Source organism: Phocoena phocoena, chromosome 1 (assembly GCF_963924675.1).
Source record: "Phocoena phocoena chromosome 1, mPhoPho1.1, whole genome shotgun sequence".
Lineage (NCBI taxonomy): Eukaryota > Metazoa > Chordata > Mammalia > Artiodactyla > Phocoenidae > Phocoena > Phocoena phocoena.
This window is the reverse complement of record NC_089219.1, coordinates 172,507,497-172,520,010: the sequence shown is the minus strand read 5'-3', so window position 1 is coordinate 172,520,010 and position 12,514 is coordinate 172,507,497. Positions and strand designations below refer to the sequence as shown.

The window sequence follows — 12,514 nt, the reverse complement described above, 5'->3', positions numbered from 1 at the left end:
AAAATCTGTGGCTAAAAGAAAAAATTCAAAAGAAAATACATTGTTTTCTAATGTTATGAAAGTTTAAAAATGACAAACAAGTTACCTTGGTCAGCATAGAAAGTGCCAGTAAAAAGGACCGAGTACGTTAATTGTCCATTAGGGTGAAAAGGTGCTTCCCATCTCACATGGGCCTTTTGGGATCCTTCTGTTTTGACAGACACATTTACTGTTCCTTCAGGAGGAGCTTCTAGAGTTCGATTTTCCACCTGTGAGTATAAAAAGATTTATTTTTGTTTGCAAATAAAATAAGTACATGCTTCACTTTGAGCATACTTCTTCAAAGAATCTCTTTGCTGTGAAGTAAACTATTTTGACAGTCGCATCTTGTATGAATACCTCATTTTGTCAGCAGGATCAAAGCATACCTCGTGTTTTCTTCCTCCTGCTGTTAAAGCTTAGAATTTGAGCTCCTGACCAAGGCAGTTTGTGATTTCCAGAATATGTGGATCAGCTCCCACTGCAATTGTGCCTATGGCTGTGCATATCCATGGACTACTTCTAGGATGGCTTAAAAACAATTTTTATATGATTGCAAAACAGAAGAACTGAGTAAGGTCTGTGTTCATAAGCTCCTGACTGCAGTGATAGACTTCTGGGCTTTGTCAAAGGCCACACCAAGCATCTTGACTCATACACACAGACACACACACACACACACACAGAGTTCTCTGAGCTGTGCTGCTACCAGGTATGTGCAAATGGCACCATGCCAGACATCAAGAGATAAATGTACCTGAGTGACTCTATCCCTCCAGTATAATCACAAAAAGTTGAAATTTCATTAATATAGTAGTAATGAGTGTATGCAGAAAAGAACAAAAAATGACTTATTTGAAGAGAAGAAATCTGAGATAAATATAAGTCTTTACTACACAGGGGCCAGAAAGATTTTAATAGCTAAATAAGTAAAATAACTAAGAGAACAGAGGAAGATGAAGTTGGAAAGAAAGCAGAAAGGGGTTCAGGATATTTTAGCATCTTTTAATAACTGGCTTAAATTTGTTAACTAATCACCACAAACTCATAAGCATCCCTCATAAATGTTTGGCCTTTTCAGATTTACTGAATATGTTGATAATGTTGACCTTATTCTTAAAATACAGGCTCACGCCTCACAGGAAGGTGACCAAACATGAACTCCTTAGTCAGGCAAATATTCTCAATTATGTAGCCTTCATTTGTTAGGACGAATACACTTTCCCAATTATAAAAATAAATGTGGAAAAGACAATGTGTTAATTTTTAATAAGTATGAGGTCATGACATGTTTTATTTTCATCTGAGTAAGGCTATGGGGTTCTTTAGATCTATAACTCCTAGTCATTTTTTTAGTCTAATAGCTATGTACAAAAAAGGATAAAGAAACTTGGCTAGAAAAATATCAATTCATCATTTTAATATTTCATAACAAATACAATTGGTTTATATCTATGTATGTAGTTCAAATTATTGTATAGAAAATTATTTTAAAGGGTTGCAAATAAAAGGAGACTCAAGAAGCTGAAGAATTAAGGGAAAATCCAGATAATTATATTATTATTCTCAAATATCTGGTTAATTTGAAATAAATAGAATTTTAAAATTTCCTTATGTATATGGATAAATGCTTCAGTGCTTTTACACTATATTAAATTAGGCAGTTGTACTATTTTTCTCTGACTTGTTTTGTTTTTTTTTAATTACCATTTTCTTTATCAACCTTGCCTTAAAAAATGCTAAGGAAAAGGCATTCTAGAAGGTTGACTTGGCTTTCACCTGGGAAACTCCCTTGACACAGAAAAAAAAAATATTTGAGAAGAAACATGCAACGAAAACAAACATTTTAATAAAATTGTTATCTTTAATACAACTCTTACCATGTACCAGAAAACTTTGTATAAATATTTCATTTAAATTTTCACAGCAACCCCTTGTAAAGTAGGCATGATTTTCCTTTTGTAATAGTTGAGAAATTTAAGGTTTCATAGAATAAAGCATGTTTTCCAAGGAGGCATGGGGGAAAAATAGCAGGTATAGGACAGATATTCCACATGGGATTTTCTTGACCATAACGTTTATTGCCATTAAGATTTAGATGTCTTAAATAACAAAATTTATTCGTTTCTTTATTTTAAAAATGGCTGTGAAAATATGAGCATGTGTACATGTGTGTCTGGGTGTGTTTATCTGTATAAGCATGCCATCACCAAGAAACCAAGGCAGCTTTTTAACCACGTCATGCAGCGGTGACCTATAGTTTCACACTTCATCCTTAAAAGGGTCCTTGGAGAACTGAATCTAATGAATGTTCCAAGGCCAGATACAGTCATAAAGTTCCCCGTCTTAGACTCTACCAGTGTTACCTAACAGTGGATAAGAGAAAAACAAACAAACAAAAGCGAAGTGATTTTCCTATGGACAAATTTATTGCATATTATTAAAGAAACACAAAATGTGAAGGGTTTCTAATTGCAATTCAACAATATAATTGAAAAAAAGGAAAGCATTTAAACAGTTCTCCTGGTGCTGAATTTTCTGTTCATTTTTTTTCATAATTTCAAACATTTATGAAACCTCAGTTACTGGATTTAGCTGGACAATACACATTAGCATCTTAAAAACTTAAGATCAAAGGCACTGTAAATTGTTTTTTACGTTGGAATTTCTTTAAAATCCAAATACATTGTGTAAATGGACAAGAACTGAACAAAACACATAGAAATCTTTTTTTTTTTTCAGATGGTACAGAGCAATTTCTTCTGAATCACGAATAACAGGGAGTAAACTTGGCTAGGCTAAGAGCACAAAAAATATTGTACTAATGTTAATTAAGGTGGTAAGAATATGGAATTTATGCAAGTATTTTTATTTTAAAAATATTTTATTTTATCAAATTTGTCCTTTTTTTCTGTTTTGGTTTATTATATGAGCAACCTAGAAAGTTTTGAGGGTGAACCAGACCACATTCAAGGCTATAGAGCATATTTGCCATAGGAAACGCTGAATGGTATTTCCCTATGTGCATGGAAAACAATGATATTAAATATGTAAGTGGTGAAACAAACAGGCTTCTCTTTCTAAAAACCAAGAGTTATCATTAAAGAATGTTGTTAGGTGAAGAAAAAAAAGTTGACTCTGGAAAATTAATTCTTTGATTTCTTCCAGCAAAAGATTTAAAAATAGAGATCATAAATTTTTTTGTTTCAATGAAATATTTGCTATAACATTGGGCTTCAGGTAAAGAATACCTTTAAGTGATATATGTACATGCAATTTGGCTGGATTTTGTTGAACATCATATTATGATTTAATGATAATTCTGGCTTTTAGATTGATTCCTAGATTCCTTAAATCAAGGACACATTCAAAAGAATCATCATCAACAAAAAGAGTTGAATCTGTAATACCTTTCATGATTGTGACAGATATCCAGAGCTATCTAGAACACTCAAATATGTAATCTCTTAAGGGCATAACATGTATTGTAATTGGTAAAAAAAAAAAAATTTTAGAAATCAATTGAAGACCATGGGTTTTAACTTCTTGGCAACACAGAGTTGACTTGTTCTAAATAAAGACATTGTTATTCAATCCCAGTAATTAGAGATGGATCATTGACTTGGGAAAAGTGTTTGTATACTGAGCACAGGATAAAGAAAAACACGAAAAGGAGAAAATAGCTCTGTGCTTTAAGTCGGAACTGAGTCTAGGATGTGTGAGGCCGTGGGAGAGTAGGGTTTTACAATCCAATTCGGTTTCCTCCTTCCCATCAGGCATTGTGGAATTTGATTCCTTCAGGTCAACATCGCCTATTAACTGTACAAGACATAGATTGATAACCATGTCCCCCTTGTTTAAAGTTGCCAGAACATCAGGAGACAGAGTGGGACCCAGTTTAGTAGCCAGGACCACAATATGCACTTTATATTTTTGAAAAAGTCTCCGTTTCAAGCTCATGGGATGTGTTCTTTTGTTTCTTTTTCTTTTTTGAATGGAGAAGAAAGGCTGGCCTATTGCCATTCCTGCTTTTAAGAGTAAGTAACCATCAGAGGGGTCCAGGCTATAAAATACTTAATGGCAATAAAGACTACAGCTCAGCTCCACTGATAGATGGTGTTAGCAGCTTGGAAAGCAACCAATCTCTGAAGCGAAACGGGAGGTGTGAGCAAAAATAAGGAAGCAAAAAATTAAATGGTAGAGCTGTTTTTCAAGGTAATATTTATAGAATACACTCTTCAATGAAGACAAAATGCATTAAAATGATAGGCCATTAGGAAAGACTGCCAAAAAATATCTAAAATGAATGAGCATTTCCCTTAAAAGAAGCTAAATCTAATTAATCAAGAAATATGCACAAGAGTCAAATGTTATGTTGTGAAACTAAAGAATGTCATGCTGGTCTATGACAATTATGTACAATCAACTGGGTTTTGAGAATTATACCAGTAATAAAAAGCACACTTTTGTCTATCTTTCAACTACAAATGAAATATAGGTAGATATAGATTACTGAAATGTGGATACCAAAAGCTGATATTAATGTAATTTTAAATACTCTTCTTATTAATATATCACGCTCATGAAATTAAAATATATTATTCTAATGGATGAGGCAAACAATCTTTTAATTGATTAATATACTTGTTGGGAAGCAAGTGTTGACATACTGTGGCAGTAATGCGCTTTTAATTATTTTCACTTTTCAATCATAAACTTACTCAAGTGGCCGAGTTCATTACTTGGAAGAAAAACATCAACTGTAACTATGTCACTAAATTGGGCAAAATTGCATGTATGCCTGCTCAGCTGGTCAACTTACCGTTTGAAATTTCAGTAAAATGTACATTCTGTCCTTCACTAGACCTATGTGCAGTCTTGAAATTTATGTTGAATATAAAATCCCACTAACCCTTAATTGAAATTTTATAAAAAGAAACTCTCCCGTCCAACTTGAAAGGCTAGCTGTGCAGAGTTGCCTATTCATTGTCATCTGACATTTAATACATTTCCGGAATGTAAATTCATACACTCACCAGTGGGCCCAGAGCACAACCTTTGGCCGTGCAGGCTTGGACTCTGAAGGAATGTAAGCTCCAAGGAGCAAATCCAGAAGCATGACAGCCGAGTTCTGAGGAATTGTGAATTAATATACCATCTAGATATAGTCCGTAACTTGTGATAACACCTGGGAAGATAATAATTGCCTTTTAGTATGATTGTTAGACAATAGCAAAGAATGTCTTAAAAGAAGCAAGCACTTCTTGATATGATTTCTAATTTCGTGGAATCACAGTCTCTCCCTTAGTCTAAACCCTGTCTCTTTCCAAAGAATAAAACCGGCTTTAAACTCTTGAATATCAAAATGTTAAGCTAATTAGTATAGAGACACAAATAGAACCCAAGGGTCCCAGTATAGGAATCTTTCTATTGCATCACATTAACTGCTGTCATTGGTGTTCCATATAAAAAATGAATAAATTAAGTACATTTATAATTTGTATTGCTTTCTAAAATGATATCCTAATAGATGTGCTTTAGAAGTCCAACGACCTTGTTGGGTAATGCATTGAGTGTGACTCAGGATGTGTCAGGCATTGTTCCGAGAGCATCCTCCTTTTTAACTCTCTCCTCACAGCACTATTATAATAAAGGCAGTATTATGATCACCATTTCATAGATGAGGAAAATCAGGCACAGATAGCTTAGGTCACTTGCTCAAGGGCACAAAGCTCGCAGGTTTCGGAGTAAGGATTTGAATCTAGGCGGTCTGGCTCCAGAGACCATGCTCTCAATTACAACACTGAATCACCTAAACAGAAAGCCTTGGCAATTTGCACGGATTACATTTATGAGACACTCATGAATAGGTTAGAGAAACTATGATTTAGCTAGATTTAATGATCAACTTAAATTTATTTCAGAACTTATGTGCATTTTCGTGAAATCAACTAACAGAGATTTGAGAGACTGAATGGCTAATATAATCATTTATATGGCTAATATAATCATTTGATTTACTGCATCCAAACATGCATTAAAAGGAAGTTAGGGATCTCTGTTCACTGGAAATACAGCATCCTCACACTCATTAAACATTATACTGGGGGAAACAGAACTTTGCTTGCATGCTAAATTAGAACCTCTTTCAAACTAAAATTAATTTCACAGTGCCCTCCTGGGTGTGTCCTTGAGGACTTAACTGGTCATCTGTCAGACAGCCTTCCCTGAGGACAGATGTTGGGTGCCTCTCCACTAGCGCACAGCACATCTTCATCATAGTGTTTACTTTCCCACTTCTCACATTATTAGTATCATTATTCCTTATTTAATTGCCTGACATTGCCAATGGGCTACAGGATCCCCAAGGCAATCTTGACTCTTCCTCACCTGTGTATTTCTAGAGCTTAGCACTATGACTAAAACATAGTAGGTACTTAAAAAATATTGACTGAATGAATACATTAATGTATATGCAGCATAGGAATAAAATACCAGCATCCAATACAGAGTGAAAATTCAAGACAACAGGAAAAAGATATCTAGATACCTGAAATGTGAAAAGAAACTTGCCAGAAGTTTGATATTATAGAATAGCTCAAAATCAGGATTTAGAGAAGGAGTGAGTTTTGAAACAAAGACTCTAGCAAAATCAAAGGTCATCAAGGGAGTCCCTGAGAGATGGCTTCCAGGATGCCTGACTCTCAGCCTTATGAATAGCAGATCTGGTCTTGTGAATGTCCTGAAAGTAGATCAAACCTTCATCCGTCACCATATTAGGGACAGCTTCACTCTGGGAATCATTATACCAGGAGACTTTTTACAAGCGTCCCTCTCTCCTGGGAAGGAGTTGCTCACTTCTAGAACCTGTTCACAGTGGTCTGGCAGCTCCATCGTCTGTGAGCTTATGGAATGCTGTGCTTGTTGTCAGAATATCTCTCACAATGCTGCTTTTGATTACGAAATCAGTTTATAGCAAAAGAAGGAGGAAGTGAACTAACTATAACTATGGAAGTTATCCATCTTACAATATACCTCATCAACCCATCGTCTGGGAGATTGCCGAAATGGCCTCTGGAAGCCTACCTCACAGCCCAAGCTGAGAGATAACACCCTGTGGATCTGGGGTTCCTACAGGATGTTACGTCTGCTTCGAACAAGGAACCTGTATTGGATGCTGGTTTTTCTATAGTGAGAAAACGTTGGACTCAAGAGAAGGTAGTCAGCGTATTACCTCTCACTATTACACTTCATATGCTACACAAACTATTCGTGCTTTCTCTGCTCACAGAGAGGAATACTTATATCATGGGGCATCACCAAGGTACCAGTAAATTAGAAACTGAGAATATTATTGATAACCTGGTAATTTGGGATCCTAGTGCAACTAGATCAACAGGCAAAGAAAAATTTACTATGTGGAAGGAGGAATTAGCTTCCTTCCGCATGCTGACATTCCGGACTTTCCCAAGGACATCCCTTTGTCTGACCAGGTCCGAACATGTAACTTTTAAAAGTCTAAAGTACCTTAAGCCACAACCACTAAGGACACAGACCTTTTAGTAGTACACATTTGGTTGCATCGCTAGGTCAAGAATCCCAAACAGATGGGCAACTGGCTGAGAGCAAGGGGAAGAAGTTTTAAATATCAACTATGGCCTTAACTAGTTATAGAAACAAGAATTGTAGACGTTATTTTTTATTTCGTGCTTAGTACATAGAGATTTGTATATAATAACTAATTTTCCCTCCTCCTTTTCCCTATTGATTTATATTTTAAAAGTTCGTGGCTTTTAGTTTATAGTTTAGTTTTTAAGTTGTAGAATATCCATGTGGGTTGTATCTAAACTGAAAGGGGAATTAGTACCACCCAGATATGACTACAGCGACAGAGGGTAAGAGCATCTTCATCTGTCCAAAGCAGAGTAGTATCATTTGGGGTGGAAGCATGCAGTGATTATCAACAGTAGCGGAAAGTAACAGAAGGTAGAAGAGTGGGCATGGCGGCTGAATAGCTCAGCTGCTTATTCATCTAAGTCATCTCATCACAGCTCTACATCCACACTTCTAGTCTGCTCTGTGCACTGAGCCCAACAGCCAGCACATTAAGTTTGTAGCTCTCTTGCTGGTTGCATTTCTAGTAAGTTTCACCAAGAGGAGGCATTGCTAGAAGGGCAGAAGCAGGAAGAAAGAAAACATCCAGCTTCCAGCTCCAAGAGCAGAGGCCTTTGCTGACTGTCACTACACAGCCAAGCAGGGGCCACACCACGCAGTCCGGACATCACAAGCTCCTCTTCCGTATTTGCAGCTTCTTCAGTAGTGGAATCTCGGTGGCTCTTGATGGGTCAAGCATCCAATTCAAATCAGCAGATCCAGCAGCGGGCCCACAGCTCAGCTCCTGCCCAGGGAACTAAGCACCTTGCTGGCAATCATGCTTTTTGTTCTCCTGGTATCCGCCTCCTTCACCCTTTTTTTTTTCTTCCGGTCCTTCCAATGCTCTTGTAACCAACTCCTTGTACAATATTAAATATAGTCTGTCTTGAATACCTAATGCATTTTCTACTTGACCAATTAGAGCTTGATCAATACATCCTTTAGGATGAAAGCTTTTTAAAATTTAAATGAGCTTATACTTTAAAAAGCTAGTGCTTTGACCCATTTTCCTTTCTGAAGATAACTCTGTACCATGTCTCTTTCCGAAAGCAGGTCCACTTCCCTTATTTCCCAAATTTTTGAGAAAGTGTCTTCATTTTACTATCAGGTACCCCTCTGGCTCCACAAAAAAAGTGCAGCTGTCAGCATCTGTTCTTCTTTATTCTAATGTCACCATCTATGGTAACTCAAAGAATACTTACAGAGAGTATTTGCTTTAATGCCATTTAATACTTGACACACAAAAGCACAAGGGAATTAAAGCTAAGAAATGAGAGGTACATAGTGAGAAACCAATTAGCATATGGAAAATTTAAGAGAAGAAAAATAGATAAAATCACACTAATAATATAATAATGAAGACAAGAAATTACTATATATGCCAGGCACTTTGCTAAGCAACCATTGTATGTGATGGGCACACAACGTGCAAATCACTTATGTTATTGCACTTATGTGCAAATCACATGTTGCAGAAGCTCTTAAAGAAATTTTAAGACTCCTGAAACTCTATCTTCTTGACCTGCTCTTCAACACTGAAACAGAAAGTACCCAAATCAATATTTCCCTTTTCTTACGTAATTGGGGAACAGAGAACTTCTTTTCCGCTGGGATTATGTGCATAATATCTCATTTATCTGACACAATGGGAAATGAGATATTTTATGGGAGTTAAATTTTGTTATAACTCAATCTCATCCCTGAAGCACAAACTTAAAAATCTTAACCATTTTTGGAAGAAATCTTTCCAGCAAGCACTACACACTTTCCTATAGTTTCACACAGACAATAATGAATATAACTGAATCATTCTGTGATGATTCAAACAGACGTCAGAGACTGTATTCGCTAATTCAGTGACACCCTCCAGGACTGGACTGAGGAGATAGAGGATACTTACACAGCTCTTCCCCTTAATGTCACTCAGTGGCTACACTTCAAGTCTAGTGTCTCCATTTTGAGTTCTCCACTCTCCCTCAGTGACAGGCTCTCAAAAGTAACTTCTTTGTTTTGTCTCCTGGACTCTAACAAGTCAGCCCCTAGCAAGCTCTGCTGAGAAACTATAACCATGACATTTAGAACTTTGGATAAAGAAATAACAGACAGTTACTGAGAGAAGAGCTCAGAGTAAGATGAGCACATGGCAAATGAGCTAAGAATGAAATTAAGTGACATTTGTGACAGTTAATTCAACTGCTCACATTTTTACAATTCATGATACATAAGGAGTGGATGAGACTGAAGTCCAGACTCAGGGCAGGTGAGATCTCACACTCATACACACACACACACACACACACACACACACACACACACACAGAGTTACCCAGCTTTCTTAGGTGACCAATATTCAACCAATATTCGACCAATATTCAAATTCAAGTATTTGTAGGATGCTAAAAGATTTATAGGGCTAAAAGATCAATTGTAGAACCAGTGTGCACTGGATAAATAGTTTGCCTTTTAAGTCATTTTGGACACGCTTCTCTACTTCATCCACCACACCAACTCCATCCTCAGTCCTGTAGACCTTACATCCCAAATTGATCTTTCCCCATCTCTACATCCATGGCCATCTAGTCCATTCTGCCACCATTTCGTACCTAAGAATTATAGCCACCTAAGTGTTTTGATGCATTATTCATACTCCCACAAAATTTATTCTTGATAATATAGTCAGAGGGGCAGTTTTCAAAACACATATCTGATCACGTCACATGCAATCAGTGATCAATCTGGTCTTCGCCAGTACTAGCAAGATGAGTTTCCTGTCCCAGAACCAGGAAGCTGGGGCCACCATAAGCATGTTGTAAGGATGAAACAGACTAGCGGTGCTGACCTCTCTGGGTTTTCTGCCTTTTGGTCCAGGTCTTACCAGCCAATCACCAGATCTAAGGTCAGACCAAAGTGGGATACTACTGTGGTTTAGAGCTGGAATCCACCTGTGTCCCGCTCCCCCAAAAGAGCCTAAGACAAGGCGCTTCCTCTGATCTGATTTGGGCAAGGCCGTTAACTATAAAATCTTGAATTAAGGACACAGAGTCAAATTTGTGGACAATAAGAGATACCATTTGAAAAGAACACTCCATTTCTTGTCAAGACAGGCAAGCAAAGTTCATAGCTTGTTTTTATTAGCAAATGTTTTGATATAAATAATATTAGTATGATATGAAACATTGTATAATTCAGTTCTCAAAACATACATTAAGTAATAAGTCTAAAATATCTCTTAACACAACAATTTTTATTGACCTCAGATTGCCAAAGTGAGGTACAAAAACTAGTGAATATAATCTAGTGGCCATTTTAAACATAGCCTAAGAAGACACTTTCATTCTTTGACTAGAGCACAGGACACGTACGGATAGCTTTGGGAAAAGGAAAAGGCTAAGTTCTTAAAATGCCATGTAAGTATTTTTGAAATTAGAAAACAATTATTAAAAAATGTACTGAACACTTACTTTGAGTCGGACAATAGGCGGCAGGCTTAATATGAATTATTTCTGTTAACTTTGACGACACCAGGAAGTTAGAACTGTTATTTGCCTTGTCGTGGAGATGAGGGAATGCAGTCTCAGAGAGGCTGAGCTACTTCCCAAAGTCATACAAGGATAAATTCAGCGGTGGGATCTGGCAATCTCATCCCACTGCTGCCACTACTCCTGTTATCCATTTCCAGCCTAATTTTCTCTCCTAAGATATGCAGGAATTCCACTCGCATTAAGAACTGACAAACATGCTCTAGCCCTCAAAGCAATGAGGATGAGGCTCATGAAAGAATTAACATATATTTATTGAAAGTCAACTACCTGAAAGGTACTATGCTTGGTGCTTTGGGGCACAGAAAGAATAAGAAATAGTATCTACCTTTATGGAAGTAAGAAAAGGGTTAAACACAGGTCTAACTAAATAACAATCCAAGAGTTAGATGAGTCATAAGCACCACAAAACCTTTATGGTTTTGCCCAACAAATGGTACAGACAGTAAGTACAGAAGCTTCTAGCAGGGAACAACCACTCTGGCTAAAGCGAGTACTAAAAGCTTTTCAGAGCAGCCATGTCTTCCCTTCAGGGAAGCTGCATCTTCCATAGGTTCTTCCATAAATGGTACAAGGTGAAAAGGCAATGACTCAGGAAGATGCCCCTGGTAGGGAAATGATATTTACCAACGTGTGGAAGGAAGCTAGTGCAAGGTATAGTGAAGATATCCTGAATAGACCCGTATTTTCTTGTCGTTGCTGTAATTGGTTAAAGTCTAATAGAAAATAAGGATTCAAAGGGAGTTAGGGCCTGAATGCTGCTCCAAGAAGTTGGGATTTTATGATACACAGGAGAACCATTGATGCTTTTATGTACTGACTAGGGGCATAATGAAAGTCTTATTTAGAAAAATTAACCTAGAATGACATATATAATACTGGCGTAGGGAAGAGCATGGAGGTAGGGAACAGTAGGACAGATGAAAATATCAAAAAGAAAAAATAATATTAATAATTTTTAAAGCCACATTTTCCTGAATGTATCATAACTAGTTGTAACCCAGGCAGGGATGTGGAAATGCCACATTTCAGCAGTAGTGCGTGGCATATTCTAAGAGAGATATCTTTAACACTTTTATATATAGCTGACCTTTGAACAACATGGGTTTGAACTGCATGTGCCCACTTATATGTGGATTTTTTTCAGTAAATACAAAACTACACATTCTGGGGTTGGTTGATTCCACAGATGCAGAACCGCAGGTAGGGAGGGCTGACTATGGGGATCTGAGCACCTGCGGATTTTGGTACCTGCAGTTGGTCCTGCCAATCCCTCATGGATGCTGAGGGAGGACTGCACGTGG

General features: G+C 37.1%; 1 protein-coding gene across 1 annotated transcript in view; it reads right to left on the bottom strand.

Annotated features, from left to right (window-relative positions):
* USH2A (usherin) overlaps positions 1–12,514 on the bottom strand; it is a 791,707-nt gene that overhangs the window by 373,382 nt on the left and 405,811 nt on the right. Inside the window, exons 35-36 of the mRNA XM_065876328.1 lie at positions 5,055–5,206; positions 86–248 (exon numbers count right to left, since the gene is read on the bottom strand). Of these exons, the coding sequence (XP_065732400.1) occupies positions 86–248; positions 5,055–5,206 (315 nt within the window). The remainder of the gene's footprint in view (positions 1–85; positions 249–5,054; positions 5,207–12,514) is intronic.